Source organism: Bacillus rossius, chromosome 2, assembly GCF_032445375.1.
Source record: "Bacillus rossius redtenbacheri isolate Brsri chromosome 2, Brsri_v3, whole genome shotgun sequence".
In the NCBI taxonomy this organism is placed as follows: domain Eukaryota; kingdom Metazoa; phylum Arthropoda; class Insecta; order Phasmatodea; family Bacillidae; genus Bacillus; species Bacillus rossius.
The window spans coordinates 5,799,908-5,827,666 of record NC_086331.1 but is presented as its reverse complement, the minus strand read 5'-3'; the positions used below and the strand labels follow the sequence as shown (position 1 = coordinate 5,827,666).

At 36.1% G+C, this 27,759-nt stretch overlaps 1 protein-coding gene across 1 annotated transcript in view; it reads left to right on the top strand.

Moving 5' to 3' along the window:
• Positions 1–27,660, top strand: part of LOC134529056 (neurogenic protein big brain-like) — a 146,857-nt gene extending 119,197 nt beyond the window's left edge. Inside the window, exons 3-7 of the mRNA XM_063362758.1 lie at positions 3,816–4,014; positions 7,949–8,017; positions 8,928–9,036; positions 11,038–11,199; positions 20,822–27,660. Of these exons, the coding sequence (XP_063218828.1) occupies positions 3,816–4,014; positions 7,949–8,017; positions 8,928–9,036; positions 11,038–11,199; positions 20,822–21,579 (1,297 nt within the window). The 3' untranslated portion in view covers positions 21,580–27,660. The remainder of the gene's footprint in view (positions 1–3,815; positions 4,015–7,948; positions 8,018–8,927; positions 9,037–11,037; positions 11,200–20,821) is intronic.
• Positions 27,661–27,759: the final 99 nt, after the last annotated feature.

Genomic DNA, 27,759 nt, shown 5'->3' with positions numbered 1-27,759 from the left:
ATATATAAAAAAAAAAAAGTATTTATGTAGTACAACAGAATATGTAAGAAGTTATTAAAGTGTTGGAAGTAATGTAAACCGTAAAAGGGTTCTGTAAACAGTGCTAAATATGTTGATATAATAAACATATGGTATAGTGGTTATGAATTTAAAAATGGGGAAATCGGTGTCGACCTACGCGACAAGGAACGAACACCAAGACCACCATGGTCTCAAATCGCTCGAAAAGTGTTGCATTCATGTGTAGTGATTGTGAAATCAATATACGCCAACGAAGGTAAGTTATAATGGCGGAACTTGCAGGTGCTGGGTGCCTTAACCTCCTACCCAAACTTGCCCTCGATGGAAATGTACATGAAAAGTGGCTTCGGTTCAAAAGGCATTTCCAGCTCTATGGGAGCGAGTGGAAATGACACAGCAGTGCCAGTTGAAGCTACGGCGGCCGACAAGAAGGCAGCATCAAAACGGAAGGCAATGTTGTTGCTGAACGTCGCCGGGGAATATGCTATAGACTTGGCCTCAACATTAAGCTTGAGTGACGAAGACCTGGATAATTATGATAAACTCGTGGAAGCATTTGATAATTATGCAGCACCTAAGAGAAATGAGACTTACGAGCGGTATATCTTTAATCAGTGCTGCCAACAGGAAGGAGAGACATTCGACCATTTTCTCACGGAAGCTAAAAAAGCAATAAAAATGTGGGTACGGGATCTAACTGACAGTATGTTACGTGACCATATTGTAGTGGGAATACTAGATAGTAAACTTCGGTAAGCCCTACTAAGGGTAGAAAACCTCACCCTGAACCACGCAATTTGTGATTGTCGAGCAGCAGAGCAGAGTAAGATGCACAGTAGGAAATTGGAAGAAAAGGATCACAAGTCCGTGGCTGTGGACGCTGTACACACTGCTAGAAGGAAACAGCCAACAGGCTCAGAGTGGTGCAAATTTAACGATAAGCCCAGTCTGAATGACAAAAGTGATGGGAGTACTCGTAAACACCAAGAAGAGAACTATTACGGGCACCAGGTATGTGGGAAATGTGGCAGGTCACACAGGTATGGAATGTGTCCAGCATTTGGAAAAGTGTGTATGAAGTGCCAAGAGAAGAGGCATTTTTACAAGCAGTGCCGTAAGTTCAAGCAAACTTCTCAAGTACACACAGTGTTTGAAGACAAGAGCTACAACAACATGGGCGACTCATTTTTCTGCGACCACATTAGAGTGGAGACAGTGAATGAGACTCAGCGGAAGGAGTGGAGGCAAGCTATCAGTGTTGGGGGACATACAGTGTTATTCAAACTGGACACAGTTTCCGAAGTTAACATTTTGCCAGAGCACATATTTAGGTCTATCAAAAGTAATAGTAAAATGTACCAAACTAGTGCAACTTTAGTTGCTTATGGTGGTACTAAACTAGCACCATTGGGTATTGTAGAATGTGAATGTGTTATCAGTGGCGTGAACCACCCACTAAAATTCGTTGTGTTAGAAACAAATTCTTGTCCAATCTTTGGCATTGAGGCTTGCATTGAGTTAGGATTAGTTCAGCGCCTGCACAGTATTAGTGAGACTGACAACATGTCTACTAAAAGGGAATGGTAACCCAAAAGTAGTGTTCTCTGATAATGTTCCATTCAATTCGTATCAATTCAAACAGTAGATGGATGACATCCAGTGCACACTGGTAACGTCCAGCCTATGCTATCCCCAAAGTAATGGGCAGGCTGAAAAAGCTGTAAGCATCGCTAAGAACATATTTAGGAAAAGTAGGTTGGACTGTAGGGATTGGCGAAATTTGTTACTTGAATACAGGAATGCTACGGTCGAATTTGCCAACAACCCACTATAATCTAGAACCCAAAGTTCAGAGAGATGTAACTGCTAGGTTAGAAAAGAATCAACTAACAACTCAGCAATGGTACAATCAACCTGCTTGCAGTACAACACAGACTTTCAGCCCAGGAGAACCAGTTATAATAAGTACAGATAGGAGAGAAGGGTGGGAAAATGGAAGGATCATAAGAAAGCATAAAACACCCCGCTCCTATTTAGTAATGACTAGTGAAGGTAGTGTTGTCAGGAGAACTACCAAACATATTCGAAAATCATAGGCCTACACCCAGTCATCAAATGAGGGAGTACATAGTGCCCATGAATTCATAGAGAGTTTTCAAGGCAATTTAGCAGAGTGTAAAAGTCCCAGTAGCTAAAGTGACTGATAGAATGATAGGCCAACCCCAAACACAAGATGTACACCACAAGAATGTCAATTAGGCTAGTCATCCCAGGCAGAGGAAGAGGAAACATTCAGGGGATTTAGTGAGGAAGAGATGGATCCAGCTTACGGGGGCTTAGCTAAGGAAGGAATAAGGTCAGGTTAAATCCCCACTGTGACACGCTGTGGGAGAATAAGCAAACCACCACAACACTTCATTCAAACATCATAGTAAAGGGGAAGGTGTTGGAGGAGTTTCATAAGTTGGACACACTGGATAGAACATGTCATGAAGTTAGGTAATGTAATGGCGACTGTTGTTGTTATGTAGTAACACAGAATTATGTAAGAAGTTATTAAAGTGTTGGAAGTAATGTAAACCCTAAAAGGGTTCTGCAAACAGTGCTAAATATGTTGATATAATAAACACATGGTATAGAAGAAAACAGTGGTTATGAATTAAAACAGTTTGTAAGTTATGATCTGTATATGTGCTGGCATGTGTTGAAACTTTGTTATAGAAGTGAAAAAATATTTTTTCATTACATTTTGTATTTCTGGTAACATATAAACGGAAATTTAGTCTCCGAGTTATTTTAATTTATAAAGTTTTCAATTAAATATAACCTACAAAACAGTTTTCAAAATGGAAGTATGAGAGAAGAACACAGTATATTTTACTTGCACACTACCATACTTCACCACCTGTTTGGACAGCACTTGTAACGTCACTTTTGGGAACAAGTATGCAGATGCTTATACTAACTTCAAACAAATTTGGACATGTCCTCAGTACGATTCACGTGTTCCTTTATGAGACATGTGACCAAAGGTCAGATTATAAAAGTTAGATGTATCAATAGGACAAGAAGAGACATTGTGTTTAGGGACAGCTTGGGACATGAGACATAGTAGCTCACAGTAAGCACACAATGCTAACTGGGCCACCTAATGACCCACCATTCATTTTGGCTGATACATGAAAGTGACCGTAATGAAAGATTCCAGCCTACTTTAAAATTAACATTTCACCTCTGTCTAACCTGTTTGCTCAGAGGTTAGGTTTCCTGGATGGTTCGATTTATCCATCGATGCAATTTTATCCATCATCATCCATCATCAATCCATGGAGGTAAGACAGCGGGTGTGTGTGTGAATGGGTTGTTACAATAGGATGACCGACTGCTTCCCAACATCCCTGGTTTGTGTTATGTGTTCCTGTAACTGGAGACTGGGTTACCGATGAGTGGGGGCAGGCATTTTTCGCGAAAATATATGAACACTTATTAGACTGCAACAAGGTATACCCGCGCCTGTGGTTTCTTCCTTGTGATTGGCGGTCGTCTGCGAGAGAAGTCGTTGACTTATTTGACCGAGCCACTCAGGACACGTTTACTTCTGCACTGAATCACTCTGATTGGTGTTTTTAGAATCGATATGTACCTGGGAGAAACTCACCCAATCACGAAACACAGACGGTGCTACAGTGTTTTAACTTTCATCTGGTCTGGAAATCTTTTCGCGAAATCTGCATGCCCCTACCGATGAGCCGTTGGGCGCTTCAAGTGTGAAGTGGACCGCGCGCATGTTCCAGCGTGATGGCCCAGAGCCCACACACCCCGGTGCTGCAGCTGCCGTCGCAGCTGGGCAGCTGGCAGATGTTCGCCATGGAGTTCCTGCTGACCTTCCTGGTGGTGTTCGCCTACCTCGTGTGGACCAACTCCCGCCTCAGGTTTCAGGGCGTGTCGTCCCTCCTCATTGGCGGCACCTACCTGGCCTGCTCCCTCGTGTCGGTGAGTGGCGAGCTCCTGTGGTTTGCTCCTCGCTAAAGACCTGCTCGTCTCGGGGTTCATGAACCGCGTTGCGCTCCTCCCTAGCGACTTGTGTTCCTGCATATGCCGAGTGATACTGTTAAATAATTACGTATCTTGTTCGGTTGTTAATGGAGACCCAGAGATTTTGCGAATTCATTTGGCATCTGTGATTGTACTATCAACATCTGCTTTTCCATTGGCTGATTTCTTCGTAAGAACCATTTTGGGCTCAATTATATTCAATACTGGTTTTCTGTTGGTTAAGAATCACGGAGGGGAAATGTAGAGACGTCATATTAGGAGCTGTAAGAGTTTGGACGTAGGGAATGTAAGTTTAGAGTTGGTAGAACTAGAGGTTGTTTTATTATGAGCGTCTTTTATTGTTTGGGATGTTAGGGGTAGGTTTGGAAGTTCAAGAGGGAGTTGTGTAACATATGTTGTTTGAGTAAAAAAATAAAGCAAGTAGAGGTTGGTGTGTGTTATATGAATGCAATTTAAGCAAATGCTAAATGTACATAGGTATTGAAATAAAAGATTAGAAAGTAATGTTATTACAGAAGGTAAAAGTCGTGTAATGGAGAATCATAGATGAATTGACGGGGAATGGAGTAGAATGAAACGGGAGTATGAAATTGAAAAGTAAAATGGATGAGGTTCAGGCAGGAGCAAGTGGTGTTAGAAGATTAAGACGTGGACGAGAGCTTAGTAATAGTAGTAGTGATAGTTCAAGCAGTTATGAAAGTGGAGACAAAAGGTTAAAAGGCAGGTGGGAGTAGTAGTAAACTTTGCATTTTTATTGAGTTTATTGGGTGCCATAGATGAAGCTTTGGAATATGCAAAGGAAATGGGTTTATTAGAAAAAAGGTATATTTGTGCAAAGTGTAATAAGGAGATGAAGCTTACGAATGTCCCAGAAAGTTGAACCAAAGAAAGGAAAATGTGGCGTTGCAGGAAAGACAACATCTGGAGTATTAGGAAAGGAACATGGTCCAAAAAATCGAGATTCAGTGCTAAAGATGTATTATTACTGACCTACATGTGGGCTTGGAAACATCCTATTAACGTAACTGTGCACAAAGTGTGCGTAGAGTCCGGAACAGTCATGGACCGGTGCAATTTTTGTAGAGAGATGTGTACTAAATGGGTGGAAACAAAAGAACCAATTAGGAGAGAGGTTGTTATCGTTGAAGTAGATGAAAGTTGTTTCGGAAAGAAAAAAAATCACAAGGGGAAAAAATTTGAAAGGGGAATGGGTATTCGGTGGGGTCCAAAAAGGGAAAGATAAGAAATGAATTATATTAAAGGTAGTAGAAAAAAAGACAAGAACACATTGTGTACAGTAATCAAAGAAGATGTAAAACAAGGCATCATCATATATTCATATATGTGGAAGGCTGATGGCGGGTTGAAAAATGAAGGTTTTGAACATTTCACAGTTAATCACGAATGGGAATTTAAAAACTGATACAAATTGTTGTACAGATACAGTAGAAGGTATGTGGAGTGATATCAAGCATAATGTGGGAAAAGGAAAAAGAACAACAGGAGCATTGCAAACACATTTAGACGGATATGTTTGGCAGCATGGTTACAAGGGAGAGGACAGTATGTGTGTGTGTGTGTGTGTATAAAGTTGTTAGAAGATGTTAGAAAATTGTATGTCCCAAAAGAAAGAGATTAAAAAAAAAGTTAGTGAAATAAGTTGGTTAGTAACAAAAATTACTTTTATTTGGTAGAAATAATATTTGTGTCTGTTCGATAAAAAAGAAAATTTGGGTAAAAAATGAGAGAAAGTGTATGAGTTCTGATAAAAAAAAGGGTGCCTTTTAAAAAAAATTGAATTTGATAACATGTGTGCACATTCACAAGCATTTTGTAGTTTACAAATACATTTTTGCTAACGTGTTTTAAGAACATTTCAAATAAACATTTCTCAGCCCAATAAACTTACTATAAAATTTCGAAGCCCATATAAAACCATTCATATCACACTTTTTTAACCCCTTTGCCACTCTCATCACAATGCCCATGCCAAGGTACGACTTTTAACAGGCAAGCGAACCTTTTAGAAAGCTTAACTACTCATTTAGGACACATGTTATTAAATTTTTTGAACCAGATACCCAGTCATATAGCCTATTTTCCTGGAGTAAGAGTTTTGTGGACATTACCACAATGTGTGCATTACAAATTGTATTCTTAAATAGTTTTCAAAAGACTGAAACTAATATTTATAAATTGTGAATACTGAAAGGTGTCAGTCAATATGTTGATTTGACACAAGAGCCAGCCTTGTTCTAACTGCCTGGAAGGACTGCAAACATATAATAGACTAATAGATAATAGACATTGTCTCATCAGGAAATGAGTGCATTCATTTATGGGTTATGGTCATCTTAAGGTTACTGCATAGCTGGAAGTTTTTTTTTCCAGTATCGTGAGTTCTAGGATCATTATAACGTTAAGTCTCTGTCTCACGCCATGTCGAGTTTTTCATTTTCTGGTCATTACTTTTATTTAAGGCTAATTATGAAATTTTAACAAGAGACCTTCCTCACATTTGTTATTGTGTCACCAATATTTTCAATAGATAATCACCAAGTGTAGTATAATAGGTGTAAAGTAATAATAATCACAAAAACTGCGCAACTTTTTACATGCATTATAGCACTTGCTGAACATCTGTTGAAAACATTGCTTACAGAACAACAAATGCAAGGGGGTATCAGGCTAGAATTTAAAAAAAAAACCCTTAAAGTATAGTAATGACGATAAAATGAAAAATTCAACATGGCGTCTGAGACTGAGCTTTAAGAGTCACCTTATCACTTCTGCCTACAAGAAACTAAACCGATGTCCAGTTTTTTCGTAACAAAGCATTTTTAGTAGACTGGAAGTGTTGTTGATGTGTTTCTAGCCTCTAGAACGCTTTACAAAAGTATGCACTTAAATTATTGTTGCAAAAATGGTTTGGAAACACCAGCATTAGCAAATTTTAATGTCAAATGAATAAACTTGATAAACACAACAATGAAATGAGACTGGTTTCCATGATAATGACGTTAATGTTAACCACACTGGGTTTTTAAAGCATAAGGTACTCAGGACCTCTCTTTGTTGTAAAAGAACATGCACGCTTACTTGTACACTCGAGTTATGGTGGACTTCTGTTGTGCTAATGGCTGCATTTATTAGTGTGAAAACTACCTAAAGCAGAGAAAAAGGAAAAGTAAGCGTGCGTGTGTGTTTTTATAAACATGTTAATTAAAGTGATGGTTAGTTGATGATGTGCAGTGAGAACATGAAACTCGTTCTAAGGTTACGAGAGTGCTGGGAATGCCACCATGGTGGCTGGCTGGCAGCCTGTCGGGAAACGACGATAGTCGCCCCCTAACAACCAGTCATGCCCAAAACCCCCAATGCTGACAAAAATGTCCAAGTGCCCGCCCTTGCTTAGTAGATATTTTCTACTCTTCCAACTCTTCTTCCTGAGCCATCCTTCTATTCCCGTAGCCAACCCGCCTGTAATTAATGAATGAAATTTTGCATCCCGCATTTCAGAGACCAGGGTTGTCCCTGTGTCTATGCAGGTTTTACCTGGGCTCAACTTATCTAGTTTTAGTCTAGTATAGTCAGTGAGGGGAGTTAGTCATGGCGCCAATCGCTGCCATGGCTGGCCAATCCCCTCCTAGCACACCATGCATGCGACCCTCTCCCTGCATGGCTTAAACCCTGCATGTTTAGAGCGTATGGGCTTCGGCCTGAGACGCACTTAGTCTCCCACCCTAACCCGGAACCCTCCCCAGCACACTTAGTTTTAATTTTAGGTTAGGAAAAAAAATCAAAAAATCGCCACCATGGATTGCTGCTGTTAGAACAACACATGAACACATGGTGACTGTGGTTGTTTCAGGCTCCTGCTCTGAATCCGGCCAGAGCGCTGGGTCCCTCGTTCGTCATGAACGAGTGGGATGATCTATGGGTAAATAAAATCTTGAGATCATTTTCATATTTTATCTTGATATCTTGATAGCTGTCAAAGCCATAGTGGATTGTTCCAGTATCCACAGCAGTTTCATCAATATTTAATACAAAGTCTTTGCATATGTACTTAATTGCATCAAAGTTAGTAAAATAATGTGATTATGGAAAGTAGTACATCATTTTAAGATCATAGCTGGTGATTATATCCAACCTAAAAAAAAAATCTGAAATTTGAACCAGATAAAATTATTTTAAACTTCCTATGAGAGTTGGAATAGAATACTGAGTTACCTGAATCAATTTAATCCTTGAGTGTAGCCATACTATACAAGTATGTTATATTGAACGCTCACTATGTATTTACTTACTTATTTTATTTTTACATGCAATACGATAACCTGTAGTTTGAAAGTCAGAAAAATGAGTTCATTGAAACATTGTTATCTCTAGCAAGTAGTAATCTATCAAGGAATTAAGAAAAAGTCCTTCATGGACTTGGATTGCTGTAGTTACTCAAAAATTTGAAGTTGCCAGTTTTCAATAAACAAGGATTTTATCAATATCTTCTGTAGAAAAAATATGGGCTCAGACCCCACAGAACATATGCACTTTTAATAGGTCACTTATTATAGTTTTATTTTAGAGTAATGTATGATATAAGAAAGATTGGTTACATAGGTTACTTAAAATTAGGATTGGAATGTTAATTTTGACAAAAATGAAACTAAATGAGAACTATACTAACAGGAAAGTAACAGAACATATGTTGTTAGGTATCACAAGTTGTTGAGTTATAAACCATTACAATAATTAAAATTTTGTTAGTTCATTAAAATTAAATAGGTACACAGAAATATCCTTAAATTCTCTTATGCAAAAATTTTAAAATTTGTGTTTTCTGTGTGCAGGTTTACTGGTTTGGACCATTATCTGGAGGCATGGTGTCTGGAATAATTTTTGAGTTTATATTTAACCCTTTAAGAACTTCAAAACAGGCTAAGGAATCAATTGATGGAGGTAAGATTAAAATGTTTATTTTACTGTATTGTACACAGTTATTTGTATGTAATGAATCTTATACTGTAAGAATGCTGTATAGCTTATAACTTTTTTTTATGCAGAAACAGTTATAAATATTTTCTTATTCGTTAGGTGAATAATTTAATATATGTTGTCATATACAGGCTGAGTCTGAATTCGACCAACAAACTGGCTGCATGTTCATCTCGACTAAATAAGTAGAAAACATCTAATTAATTTCATTGAAGTATTGGGGTTTATCATCTTTATTTTCCACATGATTTTGCGCTGTGTTACTACCTAACATTATTTCAATGAGATAATTTTATGACAGCGACAAGTTGTACGGTGGTGTAGAACTTTGTTCAGTTGAACATAATGCAGATGCTTAGTGTCGCACCTTAAATACTTTCTGTATGATTTAAATTAAAAGTGTTGCTGAGCTCCAATTTCAAAGACTTAACATACGCCCTTAGGAAGCACTTTAGACTATTATTTGTACAGATGTTTGCAACTTATTTTGTCGTGATGAACATGCAGCCTAAGTTTGTCTGTCGAATTTAGACACCTGTGTACAAGTTGTCTGTTTACATAACATATTGTTACGATTTATAATAATGTTGTGGGAAAACTGCTGGGTTCGTATAGGGATGGCCCAATTATGTTTTTTTACACAGTTTTATTGATTACCAATATTTAAATCACTAATAAATAATCTTACTTAAAAATGCCTAATCATCAATTACTCACATTTAAAAATGTTTATTCCCAAGTCACTCAATGTCTGTCAAGTTCCACAGTCCGCACTCCCCAGTGGGCCGCAATCCCCGTGGAACTTCGTCACGGGACTCTGTCGCCAAACTCCGTCGCCGAACTCTCGCTGCACCCGCGGCACTCTCGCCACCCAACTGTCGCCCCAAGAACTCACGCGCCCAAAAACCGTCGCGGAGGCCGGCGTCCCATCTTAAATAGTCTCTGGCGCATCGCCCTTCTAGAACTCAGGAGTGCAGCTGGGGCCAGTCGCGTCATCCCTCGCCTGCCCGACGCCCGAAGCGTCGAGAATAGCGTCGCTCCTCACGTGACTTCACGCGGCGGCGCCTAGGCAGGACGATGTGCGGGGAGCAGAGGGGGGGAGGTGGTTAACATCGACCCTCGTAATCCGGCCCGGCACACGTAGTGTAGTGGCGGCCAGGTGATACACACAGGGCTGCCAGCAGCTCCGAACCTGGCATCGCAGTCTGGTCTCTCGCGTTCCTAACAATATTTATCGTTAGCTGTTATTACACTTTTATGTGATAAATATTTTACATAATCCTATTGTTACACAATTATAAAGATGTACTTAATAATAACTATGTTTTGTTACAACTTCTGTAGAAAAAATGTATAAGCATAATGTATAATGTCTCATGATTGTTGTATAAATAACTGTTAATGATTATAAAAGCATGCAAGCATCATTGATAACATGTTGAAAGGCACATAATTAGAATCAAGATATCAAGTTATATCTGTGCTGTCTCATGTAAACTAAATACTTCAGAAAATACATTGTAGTCAATGATACACGTAAAATACACTGGACCAATGATTTAAAACAAAGCAAAACTGTTTTTTGCATAGCATACGGGCATAGTTTGGAAGAGCAAAATACCACGCCCGTAATATACATGGGCATGGTGTTCAATTGGTTAATGGGAACAATATAAATTAGTCAGCAAACATTTGTATGTTCTATAAATAAACCAATGTCTGTTTGTCATGGGTCGGTTGCCTGGTTGTGTGTACTTGGGAATCAGCACTGGCCATTAATTGCACTTCCTGAAAATGTAAATACTATCCACATGTGAACATGCTTAGGAGAACCCTCGTTTGACAAATTCCTGTATTTTGCAATCTGCAGAAATTGTTCCCAGTCCCCTTGAAAAGTTTGGAAATGAGTGTTACTGTACTTTTATTTAAAATGGTTTTTAATACAACTAAAATAAATGTTTCCAGATGCATCAAGTATACATTCCGATGAAGAACCCTACGATGAGATGGATAAACCTTCGGGTGCCAAGTTCCAAGTGTCGACCTACAATTCCCTACGTGCGTCCGAGCCTTGCCGACCGCTGTCAATGAACCACGGTGACAAGTCAAACACCGCGTCTCCTGACGGTACGTTGTTCAAACCAGTTTAGGTCGACCTTAACTGGGACATAACTAATTAGGATGGGAGTAATAAGCTGAAGGGTTTCGTGTGTTGAATCTTGGACAAGTTTCGGCAGTGTTTAAGCTGCTCTTCTAGTTGGACCGTGTAGCACACCACCAGAAAAATTATTTATATCTCCTTTTTCATTACTTCCTGGGCCAGTGCATCTGAGTTTCAGTTCTGTATGGGCTTAAGTAATTTGTAGGTTTGTGCTTAGCAAATAAAACATTATTTTTCAAACATATTAAAGGCAATGTAACAGTTCAGTGTCCGGCTATGGCAACCATCAGTTACTGCGACGTATAAGTAACCAGTAAACACTTGAAAATCTGCTGGTTGGTGGACAATTGTTTTTTAACTAGCTAGCTAGCGGGAGTGTGGTAGTGAGTGGTGTTTTTCTGTGGATGCTACTAGGGGCTAGCTTGTGGGAGTGCTGGCAGTGAGTTTAGTTTATTGTTCTCAATGATTTTTCAAGGAATTTAAACTAGTTTTTACAAAAAAAATCAAAAATAATATTCTGTTTATTTATTATTCTTTTAACCAAACTCGCACAGCAACAATATTTTTTAATGACCACCATGACAGCTCGTCGCTCAAAATATATTGCAAAAATTCTTCAATGTAACTTAAATTTATAACAAAAATATGTGTGCATGGAGTCCACGTACGGCAGAAGTGAAATTTTTTGCTTATTATATTATTAGGTATAGGAAACATAATTATCTTTGGCTGAGGTCGCAGATAGAAAAATATGTATATGCAGGTATGCTAGCATTAAACTATGCTATTGCACAAGTATGCAGGTGTGCAAGTATACTGAATCATTTCTACCTCCACGTGCCGTCTCCTCCTCTCCCGGTTCCCCCACCGCGTACCTAACTATTCCCCTCATGCGATCGTAATTTTCGTAACTCTAGAAAATTGTAGCCCCTTCAGCAAAGAGAGTTAACTTCAAAAAGAAAATAAAGATTACACCCCACGATCACCTTTAAGCTCACTGTACAAATAGAAACACAAATTGTACTTGGGCGAGGACAGATGTCCACCAAATCCACCTAAGTATCGCCCTACGCCTACATGCCAACTGTGGTCAAAAATTTCTATTTCAAAACATCAGGAAAAAAGGTTGAAAAAAGCACTGCCCGTACCATATACGTTATATATATATATATATATATATATATATATATATATATATATATATATATATATATATATATATATATATATATATATTTTTTTTTTTTTTGCGAGTCGCCACACAATACGTCCCTGGCTTCTGCAAGTGACCGAGCAAAGACTGACAAGCAACCTGACCACCTCCACTCAGTAGAGAGGAGGCAGCCAGTCAATAAGAAGATAGCTTTTAAACTTCGACCAATGAGGGCACAAATTACAGCAAAAAAATAATACGCTATAAACACATTGATTACTTCTGTGAGAATATTTGTAATCTACCATTCCCACACTATTGTCATTATTACATCATCCAAAGTATGAAAATATTCTAGAACCAGCTCTGTATCCAAGCATTGGTAAATAAAGAAATATAGCAAATAAAAGATTAAAAAAACTACATGAATCCAACCAGCTGAAGTTAAGTAAAAACTGCTCTTAAGGTGGTATTTTAAGACGTTCGGGTAAGGTGGCGAATTAGTACTACTTTGTTGGGATACAACCATAATCCAATTCGTGAGCCGTATTTCAGAACATGTCCAAATCGAATCCCAGTAAGGTAACATATTAGTAACCTTTTAATTAGGGATGGGACGAATCCACATTTTGGTCGAATCCGAATCCTTGTTCGAATCCTCAGTGTTTGTCATCGAATCTCGAATCCCAGTCCCACACTAAACTTCACATGTTATTAAAAAAAATCACACATTTATTTTAAAAAATAACATAGGCCTATGTATTAAAAAAAATCACATATGTATTTATAAAATTATAAAATAAGTGCATAGTGTATACACCTGATATAAAATAGAGACAAATAACCTCAAAAACCACACACGTAAGTTTGCATCTGTCCAATTCTCTGTTAAATTAATCCTTCCTATGTTTTCAATAAAATACGTTTGTATAACAGACACCATTAAAAAAAAGTTACATTTTTTCTGCAATGTTATATTATTGAAGGTTGGAAATGATCAAGTAGTTATACTAATTGCCAAAATGCAGCGTAGTTTATCTTATGTTTGTGCTATTTCCGTTACCTGTATAATATAGTTTAGGTATACAATTTTCTAGAGCTGGACGAACCTCAGTTCTCTGGTTTCGAACCGAGCCGAACCGAACCTCATACAGAAATAATTGTTTTGAATTAAAAAGAACCAATGACCAGCATTTTGGTCTTTAACTGAGTGGTGAGAAAGAAAGGTTCTCCAGCCATATGTAAAATTAAAACATTATATAGCTTAGCTTATATATATACCAACTTTTAATTCATGAAGAAGTTACATCTAAATTTCAAAAAGACTATCTTCCTTTTTCAGTGTACACTAACCTTCATTAAAAAAAATATATTATAAAGATGACGAACATTCAGCATAAGGCCACATAACATATTTTTGTGGTAGACATAACCTAACATTTTTAATAAGTAAAACTTTTTAATAGGACATAAAAAAAAGGTGAATGTGAATTAAGTTACCTATCTACATTACAAAACCCGCTGACTGCAGTCGCTGTTTTCTTGGAAGAATGCTGCTCGTCAGAAGAAACTTTAGACTTTTTTTTTTTTTTGAGTGGTTCTGGGTCATCCGGATCGTCATTATCTTTTCTCCATTTGGAAAACTTAAACGACGTTAGCCTGCTCATCGCAAAACACCTCTAGAACAATAATATTGTAAACGTAACGTAAAAAGTGTGGTTATAGAAATTTGCGTCGGAAAAAAGAAAACACGAGAAATAATGATGGCTGCCGCGACTACGCTAGTCAACTTAGTACCGTACCAGGGATGTTAGACAGTGGCTAAACGAACCTGGTACAGTTGTCACTAAAAGCTGGTATCTGAAAAAGAAAACTGGTACTCCAAGATCTTACACTGACAAAGATCCTGTAGATTTTGTTTCAAAGATTTTATATATATATATATATATATATATATATATATATATATATATATATATATATATATATATATATATATATATATATATATATATATATATATATATATATATAATGATATTTATATAAACTGATTTAATACGATATAGGTATACTATGGAAACGTAAACGGTTACACACTTGTCAACAAATAAAGTATGATAAGGTTGGTAACTTATTTTTTATTCAATCGGCACAAAATTTTTTTATCTGAACTGAAATAGTTTCGATACCAATATTCATAAGAAACTCCTTAAGGTATCAATCACATAATATATTGTAGTTATATAAATGTGATTATAATTTCAATCATTCAACAAAATAAACACATTAATAAATATTGAGGCCATCTCATTTAAAGTAAAGTTATAAAATTGTTAATAAAAATATAAATGTATAACCATAAACCAACATTGCACTCACTGGAGATACTTAGTCATTAATATCACATACAATTCTTGTATTTTTTGATTAGTTTTCATCAAAAGTAAAATCAAGGTCATTAATACTCCTATCGTCTTCTCTAGCATTCGGGTTATTATTATTATATAATATCGCAGAAGTCATTCTGTCGTGCATATCCTTATCAGGCTCAAATTTTGTGCAGCAGTTTTTATTTGACTTGACACATTGTGATGCCTACATCGATCCTTCAATATTTTTGATAGTAAGTCTATTTCTGGTTTTAGTTTTTACCAGATTGTATTTGCTGAAAGCTCTTTCACAATCTGCATTTGAATGAGGGATAGAGAGAGCAGATAGTCCAAAACGGGGTAACTCGACGTATTTTGTTAATTTTCACTATCTTTTAACAGCGAAATCTTATGCCAGAAAACATATACTTCTAATTCCTTAGCAATATCTTCAGGTATGTCATCTAGTGGAAGACAACGCCACTCATCATCTAACTTCTGTAAACAGTAGATCCTTAGGTTTAGCTCTTGGAATATAATCGACAAGCTTGAGAAGAGACTGATTGTTGTTACGTTCTTGTTTGGATAAAGCTTTCTAAGGGTGTATTAGAGGAAGAAGTTTCAAGAGTGGATTATCAAAATAGAATCGCTTCTGAATTTCCGTACAAAGTTTTTCCATAAAACTGCGGCATTTTGAGAAAAAAAAATCTTCTATAGAATCCAGTTCACTGGCGATTTCGGGCTTTTTCAACTCTTCTAAGACACGAACACCTAAATACATATTGTGTAAAGGTATGAATTTATCCCGATTTTCAGGATTGATTTGGTTCAGCGGAGTTTGGGCGACGTACTCTTGCACCAGATATGCTGTCAAAAGCTCTCTAAATGCTAATTCCATTTTTTCAGCTAATTGCGTTACAACAACCGCATCTGATTGAAAAACGCATTCATAGTGACAATCTTAGGTAAAACCCATGCCAGAAATAAATAAACTAACTTTACGAATGGGTTTCTGAGCCAAATAGATGTGGATGCTGCAGCTACTTTCCGTTCCAGCAAGTATATTTCATCAAAATAATGATGTATGTATGATGATGTATCTTTAGCACTTTAGATGATAATAGATGACGCCATGACGGCAATACGGCATGGCGGGGCATGGCGCTGTGATCAATTTCTAGAGAACTAGCTTCTGAAATTATAAGATAGCCATAAAACGTTAGCACCTAGTATGAATACTTTCAATTAAATTAGCACTTAAAAATTTCTCTTAAAATGCCGTTTTATTAATAGTATACAGATGGAATTATTAAAACGCAACTATTCTAATTTTTCGTCCACGCCTAATGTTAATTGTTAATGCATGGCGCATCGCGCATTGTCGATGACAAAGTTGGTATTTGTGCATACCAGCACAATTTCTACTTGGTACATGGTACAAGAACCTGAAAAATGGTATGTGTACCAACAAGTTGGTACGTCTAACATCCCTGTACCGTACTGTAAAATTTACTGGACCAGTACTTTTAATACACAAGATTAAATTAATACTTTCATTACCTGACTGTTATAACCAAAAAGGCCAAAGAAAATAAATACATCCCAGTAATTTAAAATACGTACCTAATTTACGTAATCATTTCCTACCGCATTTGTCTTGTGTTAACTTGATCACGTTAGTTTTGCCGAAATACGAGAGTTCTCGTACATGCGCTTTAGTTTAACGCATGGGGTACGCAATCTTTGGTGATTGTACAACACTTATCGTACACGCACTATAGTTAAAGGTATAGTATACAATACCTTTGGCATTTGTACGATAGTTTATTTTACGTAGTACGACAAATGCATACAAAATTCTCTAAAGTAAACAAAAAACAAAGCGCGCCTATATGAAAAAATGCTATGCGAGTTATGCGACGATTAATAATTTTTTTTTTAAATTTTGTCTGCGCTTGAAACTGTTGAGGCGACGATTATGCGATAAAAGTCGGAATATTACAAGCAATAGAATTTTGTTGAGCGGTTTTGTGAATGGTCTCAAATGGGGGTTAGAAAATTAGAAAAACGTAATTTTTTTTTTTTTAACGAACGTTCGGTTTTTCGAATATATAAGAGGTTTCGAACTGAACCGAACGTAAGGGTTCGGTTCGGTTCGAAATTTTCAAACTTCGCCCAGCACTACAATTTTCAATTACTACCTAAAACTCTTAAAAACCCACCTCGAATCCCACCTCGAATCCCACCTCGGATCCTACGAATCCTCGAATCCATAGGATTCGGTATATTCGACGAATCCAAGATTCGAAAATCCCATCCCTACTTTTAATAAACGGTGCCCTGCAGGAGGCTAGATTTCATTCCAACAGATTCTAGTGGACCTGTCGCATTCATCTATTATGGCAAAAGTCCTAGAGATAGCAGCATCATCTCACAAAAATGGAACTGCCTTTCTAATTTTCTCTAGTACTTTTTAACTTGTGGTTATTTCTTGTTATGACCATTAAAATGTACAAAATATATTCCAGGATAGTTTTGCTGCCATAAAGTTTAATGTGGAACAATAAGCTTGGTACGTCCCCTCGCCCCATATACGAGTTACGAGTTACGAGTTAATGGCACTAGATGCGAGTCTGCCACCTGGAAAAGAATCACTGAAAAGTGAGTTATGTCATGGATAGGACACCAAAATCTTTTCCCAAAAAATTAGGGATTGGCAGTGTCCTATCTAAGGGTTTGTGTGCTAGGAATATAGTTAGGGTACAAGTGCGGCATTTTCAACACCTTAACCCTTATTTTAGTGTCTTAGAATACCTGCCTTAAGAGCTTTTTAAAATAGAATCATAGGTGTGCCCAGATATTTCCATTAGGCGGGGGGGGGGGGGGGGGGGGGGGGGGGCCTGCTAAATTTTTAAATCAGAAGCTGAATTTAGAATTAAATAGCCTAAATATATTCACTCATTGATTTGTTTATATTTTTGTGCAGTATCAACGAGATATGTTTACTAGTTAATATTTATATCCGTACAATTTTAACAATCTTGGAAATATGTTTTTTTTTCATAGACAATGTTTAAAGGGTACTAACATATTTCCCCCCCTCGAATTTTCCAATAGCTTGATCCAGATCTACCTAGAAATTAACTTCTTTTTAGTGAATGCAAACACAGCAATTCAGACAACAGAACTTTAACAAACCTCTTAAAATATGTTTTTGCTTTGAAATACATACATCATCGTAAAAAAAAATTAAATCAAAATTATAGATGACACAGACGACACTCAAAAGGTACATGTTTTTTAAACCACAATAGCTTGAATTTTCAACTGACCTTGTTTTACAATGAATGATTGTTAAAACCATCAAATTTTAAAAACATTAAAAAATATTTTGATTTATGTGGTGATATATTGTACTCAAGTATTTTCAAGTTAACTCAAAGCACTGATTACCAACACAAATTTTAACAAACCTGCAAAATATTCTTATTTACATGGTAATACATTCTACTTAATTATGTTCAGATTAACATAAAGTTCTTATTAAAAACACACATTTTAACAAACCTGCAAAAGATTTTCATTTACATGGTAATAAATTCTACGAAATTACGTAAACGCAAACATTATCTCAAAGTTCTGATTACAATCACAAACACAAATATTAAAAACTTGCAAAGCATCCTCTTTTTTTCAATCAAATACTAAATTTAATAGACTCAACAAATTGAAAACAGTTTTGATTAGAAAAAGAGATTTTTAGAAACATTCTACTGTATTTAATTACGTTCAAGTTAACCCAAAGTTATGGTTACGAACACGCAAAAAGTCAAGGTAACTTTCTCTCAACAGCTTGGAACTATCTATTATAATTTAAAGTTGTTTTCCAATGAACAGAATTATAATGATATCCAGGCAATTGCAAGTTAAACAAACCGGCAAGCACTTTTATTTATCTTGTAATACTTGCACAGTTTGAGTGTCACAGTGCCAGAAATATACGAATATTAAAGAACGCATTAGAGAAAATGCCGATCTGAGTGATTACATTAGGGGGGGCCATGGCCCACCTGGCCCCCCCTGTAGGCACGCCTATGAATAGAATTAAATAATCCATCAGTAATAATTAACAACTTTACCTAGTGAAAAATGTTATAAATATACGTCATCATGACCATTAACTTTATAATCAGATGGTTTACTGGAATTACAAATAATATAGTTCTCTCAAACATATGGCAACAAATACTTATTTAAGTTGGGAGAACATGGTCCTGTGTTGTCAAAGACTCAAATTACTACTTTACTAGGCCTTTAAATGGCCCTCTTTTGATATTATATGAATGTATCTTTTAATATTGAGCAGAACAAAAGCCTAAAATAATGCCAAATAAGAAAATAAATAACTAGAGCAATTTCTGTGATGTTTTGACCATGTAGAGATATAAATTTAACTTTACATAGGTAATATAAATCGGCTGATATAGCCTCACCAGCAAATAAAAGTTACATAATGAAAGTATGGACTGTTGGTCACTGCTGGGACATAGCAAGGATTTTTATTTTGGTGAGGATACATTTTTTTTAACATTACTCTTTAAGGCACAGCATTTGGAGGGCGACTAGAAAAACAAAGTGTGTCTCTATATCTTGACACCTCGAAGTTGGGAACACAGAGGGAGAATATATTGCCAGTTTTCCCCTTGCTATGATCATGACTCGACAGTTGTTTGAATGAAAATATTGAATTACACTGATTATGGGAAGAATATGTGGTGAATAAAACACCTTTAAAAACATTTAAATCATTGTATCCAGATAATGTTCTAAATTTTTTTTTACAATATTTTTACACCACTATTTTGACTCGATAAATTTTCAAAAATGTGACATTCACAAACTCCATCCACCCACTTATTTTCTCCTCAAGTAGCTTTTGTTACTTTTTTCTACTGTTGCAGTATCCACCGTGCCAATTGCAAGTTCTTTCCGGCCATTTCAATATGTTTAATATTTTTTAGATTATTGTAAGTCATCAGTATTTTAATTTATATGAACATTTATTTAAATATATTTAGTTTCAAGTTACTTCACCAAGTCTGACAGACATTACAATCAAGGAAACAGTATGAAATATTGTAGTGTATTGCTGGTTGCATGGTGTTACGTTGGCTACAAGTACGATTGGATAGTGCCCAGAATCAAAATTCTAAAACTAAATTTCTTTTTAATTAAATATTTTCTGGTTATTCAGTTTTTAAAACTAACACACAATTTACCACAAAAAAATGTTTATAAATAGCCCAACAGAGGATAAGTACACTGCTATATGTGAAACGCAAATTGTTGAGTCTGGAATGTGTATAGATATTGGGCTCTACATGTCCACATGTAAATTCACAGCATGTGTTTTAGCGGTACAACTGTACAACAAAGGCTAGTGACTACTGATATTCTTTTTAGTGATTTTAAAGATTTATGTGAACAACTTCTTATAATTATCTCAAATGTATTTGATAGTTCATTTTAATATTTTTTCCATGATGATTATAATTCTAGTTTCGGCAACCCACATAACTTGCAAAGGTTCTTCGTTCTAGCAGTGTGTTACAGTACAGAGTATGTCACAGTTTGCCACTGCTAGATGGCAATAATTATGTACACTCCTTTGCTAAGTAAATGTTTTTTAACTGGAGATTTGCATATTTGTTTTCTTTCCAGCCCAGTCAAAGTTAAGTTATAAGGATTGATGTATCGAGGAATAACTTGAACACTCGAGACTCACTCAGTCTGGTTGTAAACAATGAGAGGCACATGATGTGTGTGTGTTTCATTGACTAAAGACGTAAATGAAGGTAACAATATTTTGCAATAATTTCTTGACGAACTGTCAGAATTTACGGAAGACATGTGATATACACATCAAAACATATTTTATTTGTATTCGTCAGATACCATCTCAGTGAATGGACAACATGTTAATTCCATTAGTTGAGCCAACTGTAAGGTATAAAGAGTTACTGTAAGATTTACCAAGTTTTTTAAACTTTCAATGTGTTGCAGGTGTGACGAAGAACTACTGCACCAACCTGACAGCAGCATCGGCCCTGTATTCTGCTTTGCCGTGCCAGCCGGACCCCGTGGAGCCGTTGTACGGTGGCACCAAGTCTCTTTACTCGAAGAGCCCGCTTCCAGCGCGCACCAATCTCAACCGTTCCCAATCGGTGTACAGCAAGGTTCCCTCGGCCATCAGAGACCCCGACGGCCTGCCCCGGCCGGGACCTCTCGTTCCGGCTCAGTCTCTCTACCCGATGCGCTTCAACCACAACCCAATTTCAACCACGCAGAACATACAGAATCAACAGATTCAGCGCTCGGAAAGCATTTACGGAGTTCGTGGGATTGCCAACTCGGTGAATCGTGGCCAGACCGGTGGCGTCTACGGCGTCATACACGGCAACACTGCAGGCAAAGGCAATGCGGCCATGAAGTTGGGCTCTGGCATGGGTTGTGGTTCCGCCTCGACCGCCAATCGACCGGAATCCATGTACGGGGCAGCGACCAGGCGACAGGACTCGGCCGATTCTTCTTACGGGTCATATCACGCTGGAGCTGCTGGAAATAACTTTGGTCTCCGAACTCTGGGGTCTGGGGGTAGTTACTTGAGCGGAAGCAAGACGTTCAGCGGCACCAGAAATGAGCATCTTCACTCCCCGAAAGGCCATCATCAGTTGTTGTCTCCAGTGGCAGCATCTGTCATCAGTGCTACCAACACAATTGCTTCCTACCACCACAACCGCTCCCCCAACCCTCAGTACTAAAGATCAAGAACCAAAGCTCACTGAATGACAAATTTGATTCTCGTGTTCCTCACGCAGCACGCTGCTGTTCTTGAAAATGCTGTGGCTATGCAAGGTCAATAAAGCCCTGTACATAATTCCCAATTTGAAAAAGAGAATCTACAGTACTGAACTTCCAAGTAATCATGTTTGAAAATGTTTTGTGTGTACTGACAGTTCGTGTATGTACTACTTAAATAGGTTTTGCACTCAGTGCTGTGAATAAACTTTAAACTGGAGAAAAAAAAATCAAAAATGACTGTACAATAAGGACACAAAGTGAGTGTGAACTGCACCTTCTGTGTTATTTGCTGTAGTCAGCTGTTAATATGTTTGTAATTGATCAAGCATTCCTATGTTTTAATTTTTATAAAATAAGTAATACAAACATGTTTTCTTTGTTTGTCAGGCTACCAAGTATGTTTTTACAAAGATAAGCTATAATAATTCAAGCTCTATATTAATTTTGTATGTTTTTTTCAATATTCACTATTAATGAAATTTCTGACTGAATTGAGCAATCTTATTATTGCTTTATGTTTATACATATTTAAAATTTTTATTTAAGTTTTTCTTTGACAGTTAAAATGTAAGACATAAAACTGAAAAAACTATTGAGTATGTTCATGTTGATCAACTTTAAAAAAAAAGGAAAGTTAGTTGGGTAATGTGCCAAATTTGATAAGCGTATCAAGACTGCTAGAATACAATCTTTCACAACATACCTAGATTAATATAAACATAGGAATATTTATATAATGCTAGTACAGTGACAAAATTGTATGTTAAGAAGATACATGTCTCAGGATTTTCTTTCTCAAATTTTTCTTGGTATACTTCATGGACGGATGAGATGATTAGGCCTCAGGAGGAGATCTAAGACTAAATACATTAAATAATCATTCACTTTTGATATTATCGGTACATCCCATACGGCACACAATGTTTTGGATACTTTTAAGAAATACATTACCTTACAGAAATCATTATATTATAGTGTTTTTGCAATGTTATAGAAATCTGTTTGAAACTTTTTGTATAGTATGGACTAGTTCAATAGTTACTGGGCTAGGTGGGAACTTCTCTATGTTAGGTTCTGAAATTATTCCTAGCCAGTGCAGAAAAAAGGTTGGAGTACATAATTTTGCAAGTTTGCATAGAAAGATCACAAGATGAGAAAAAATGCTTCGACATAATCTTTGATTACATTTGGCCAGATTCAAGTGGCTAGGAATTTTTTATGGATGGGTCAATTTATTTCTTTGATTTCAGGATCCCAATGATTTTCTGGTAAAATGGGTACTGAAAGTTACTAATAAAGTCATTTCTCATACTCCAAGCAGACATTTTTTGTATAATATACAGAACGATTCAAGAAAAATTTTTCTCGTTTCCTTCTCTGATCACACAATTATTAAAAAAGCTTTTTGTTTATATGCCAAAATCTTTAATGGTGAAACATCGAATCACAAATATTTATGGTGATTTTTTATTCTTCGTGAAATTACATAGTTGTCTCCTAAACGTAAAGTTTAACAATTAATCAAACATATTTCCTTGGTTATTTTCAAATTAGATAATCTACAAATGATAGCTTTCACCAGATCAATCGTAATTGTTTGTGTTTCAACCTAAACTGGCGTTCCATGAGTATGTATTGACTCGCTGAAAGAGTGTAACACATTTATGTACAAACCTACAGTATTGTTTACCAAACACTCAGTGGCGAGGCGTGAGGTTTACATGAGGGAAAGCAACAACTCCGTTCACCCCAAAACACAGTGGTGGGGAGGGGGGGTCCGGGGGCCCTCCCCCGGGAAAATATGGATTTCAAGGTAGTACAATAGGGTGCTATTTAAGTATTTTTCTTAACTGAACATTGACTATTCCACAGGTAGAAAAATTGAATTTTTTTTAAATTATAAACTATTTTTGAAAAATAATAATGTTTGGCATACATTATTCTGATAATAAAATACCTACTCTACATTATTTATATACTAAGTGGGAGTGTAGTATCATCGATATCTGGTACCAAATATATAAACAGACAACACATGGCAAAGTAAGTAGGCTACTTAAAATAAAGAGAAGAAGCTCATAAAAATGTACTAGAATAGTAAAAATTAAATGTTGGTATGTTTTGTACCAACACAAAGAAACTATCTTCATACGTGATCAGAAACTCTGTTAACTGGTACGTGGTTATTCACAGTCACTCCAGCGAGATTGCAACTCTCGGGCTGGGATCCCGTATCCGCCACCCGCGGGACGCGGTCAGTAGCAGTTGGCACTGCTAGGCCGCCTCCCGTACGCCCACAAACCCCCCACGCACTGCCAGCCAACAGCCCGCGAGAGAGATGCGCGCTCCCCGAGAGACGACCGCTGACTGAAACGCGATCTCGCCACCTGCCCTGCCGAACTGTAGCGGACATAGCCGAAGCAGTCGGCGGAAGAATTCCACCGTCTGCTTCGGCCATGTTCGCTTGAGTTCGGCAAGAAAGCGCTACCTTCGTAGCTTCTACCTCGTGTTTTTACAGCCAATCCCCTCCTCGAACCTTTGTACCATGCCACCCCCCTTCCGAAAGGAAACTACTGCGGCAGCCTTCCTAAAACAGCATGTTTTGTGTGTCGACGGGTTCTTTTCTTATAGCACACAGCGCACAGTATTGGGTCCCAAGAAGATAATTTAAAAAATACATACACCTAACTGCACGAGCCAAAGTAAAATACTATTCTGAATAAAATATTTATTTAAAAAATACATTGTCTGCAAACTGCCTGGGCAAGCACTGCTTGCCTTGCTTGCCCTGACGAGACGCCACTGCAAACACTCGCACTGCTATTATCTCAACAGATGCCAAATGATGAGAAAAGATGTTACTTTTTCTTTGGTTATTTAAGCATATATTGGTCTATGCCATGCTTGTTATTTTGAAGAACTCGAACGAATAACCATTAGTGCACAGTAAACCTTAAATTCATGTAATACTTTTCTTTAATAATCTTTGTGTTTAATTAAGAATGGAAATCATTTGGAAATCAATAATTGAAATTAAGTAATCAGCTCTGTATTGAATATCTATATAAATTAGTGCTTGACCCTTCCCAAATTGTTATTATTGGGGTAAATTTACATAACGTAACATTTAGAAAGCACCTTACACATTCATAACCTAGGATTCATACACAGAATACCTTGCATCAAAGGTGACTCTCCAACTGTGCCATGGAGGTCAGTTGTCTGACTAGAAATTGGATAAAGTTCTTAGGATTGCATTGATGTTTCCACCTCAGGAACGCCATTATGTCTGTGTTGCTGTGTTTGCATTGTACCATAATAATTATGTTGACAAATTCTCTGGAGTTTTTCCCATAGATTCACTAAATAACTTTTTTATATCTCAGTGAAGAATTGGTCTACAATTTAAATTTTATACATTTTTTTTACAATATTTTATAATAAGGTTCTGTTAAGGTACAGGGCAGATATTAAAAGATTTTGCAATATTTATAGAGGGTAACTTTTGATAATATTATTACAGCTATAGTAATCCTTAAAACAATCTTCATTTTTAACCCTAATAATTTTGTAAGGAAAGATCATTTAAGCAGTTATTTACTCTCAACTTCAGGCAATACATTGAGTTATGTTCAGTAGACGTATTGCTTTATCAAAATTTTATAAATATATTACGTATAACTAAATTTTTTGTGGCTTAAATCTGATTTATCCAATAAGACTTCTACTGCTTGTTTTTACATATAGCCTACGTTCCAACCCCTTCCCCTACAGAGGAGGTATGGCAAACTCACCACCAAATTTGAGAAAGTTAAAAGAAAAATTTTTTAACCCAAAATTGCCAATCTTGCTTGTCTGAGCATGAGAGTTTGTGGGTCGCATCAAAACTAGTAGCAGAATTGAAACAAGACAGAGCTATTGGGAAAGTTTTTAAATAAGCACGGTCAAAATATACTTATTATATCTCTGGTATAAATTTTTGACTAGTTATCCACTGAATGCTAAACTAATCCACAAACTCACAAGGTATTCACTTGAACAATGTGTACTCATACTAAAATTCGCACATTTCTCAAACAAATCTATAATAGTACTATCCTCAAAAAAATTGTAATTTATCTTCCCAGTAACCTATGGCTGGTGTGAAAGTTACTTCAAAACCTAACACCCATAATAAACATAAACTCTTTAGCAAATAGTAGCTCGGTAATGACATATTTTACAGTTTCTCTTATTACTATACAATAAATTTGACATGATGTTTCTAACACAGTTAAAAAGACAGAAAGAAAACATGCTTCCCTTAATGCAACAAAGCAGGCCCACGTCAATTATAAAAAACAATATAAATAATAATAGTTATCGATAATATTACTTTTTTCCATGTATCAATGCAACACAGTTGGTGAGATTATACACTTATTTAATATTTTTCTTTAGCCATGTCACTCTAATAAATGTTGCACTAAAACAATCAGTCACCAAAAGAATAATTGAAGTTATATTTTTTTTTTATTTTTACCACTTCCACAACTAAACTAGTTTTTTTTTTTTGTTTAACATCTTGTCAACATTGAGGTAATAATAAGACTACACAGAAAAGGGATGCTAATATAGGAATTGAAATTGGCATGTAGCAAGAAACCATCCCAGGAGTTACCAGAATGGTTTTGGGAAAGCATGGAAATCCAAAATCAAGATGACCAGACCGGGATTCCAACCCGGATTGTCTGGAATAAAAGTCCAGTATCTTGCTATTACCTTACTCCGTAACGGAATTTTTTATTTCTTAACATCAAGCAATTTATGGACCATGTTTACACCTCAGAAAATAACACCATTACCACTACCAGTTTACGGATAAGTGAGCAATTTATTTCCACAGTAACCAGCTTGAAAGATTTCAAATCTTTCAATTGTATGATTAGGGACAGGATTTTTTTAGTTTTATTTTTATAATTTCAGCGTATTTATTAAAAATATATTAGTCAATAAATATGACACTAAAATATTTCTTAATGTGTACTTATTTCACCAAAATAGTTTAATTTTGACTGTGATGCACAATGCATTAAGTCTGTAAGGTAAGAGAATCAAGACCAACTATGTAAAATTAAGTTTTTGCTATTCATTTTTTTATACATTTTGGTATGAACTACACGCTGAATTAATGACATTCATTGAACTCAATACATATTAAAAGAATATATTTTCGTGTTTTCAATTAAATTTCGTAAAATGCTGATTAATTTCATAATTTCCTGTTGGTGTGATATGTTGTACAGCATTTCAGTGTTACATGGTTTATCAATGTGTTTTTCAGTGTTATTTCAATTTTGTTGCAATCCACCATAAAATCTTGTCTCAATGTATGATGTATTGAAACTTACATTTCATTTAGTGGCTCTATGATAGGTAAGAGTTTTATCCCTATTCTCAAAAGTTTTTGGCCACTATATTCTATAGTATTAATGTGTTAAATTCATTTGATGTGTAAATGTAATTTATTGTTGTGTCTAAGCAGAAACTATAAAAATTTCTCAGCAGAATATAGGTAATCACATTATGTTGTCCAATGGTGTGTATAATTCAGAATCCATAGTAAAATATGCAACTTGAAATTTAGTATGTCATGTCATGCATATTGCCTAGGTGTGATGTGAAAGCACCAATTTGACTAATGGTTTCTTAGAACTGTCTGTATTATGAAAAAAAGATATATTTTGTATTTTATTTTAAAAAATATTGTCAAGATTGTGTTTTCACAGAAATTTTATAAATGTAAATGAACCATAAAACTGAAAATTTAGATAAAATATACTTTTATAAACGTATACTGACACTGAACAGAAATATACATACTTTTTAGTTGTGTCGTACTGACTACAAAATTACAATTTAAATAATCCTATGCGATTATTAAATTTGGAATACCAAAAATACTTGTTTTAAATTTAGTATGGTTAAATTCTGTCTATTACAGTTTAAAATTAAGTGATGAATGTAAGACATGTTACCTTTTTTATAATAAAATATATAAAAAACAACCTGGTGAATTTTATTCAAGAAATATTATCCTCAGCTTCATAAAACTAGTGTGAACTTATTTAAGTAAAATGGGTGATTCTGCATCAACTTTC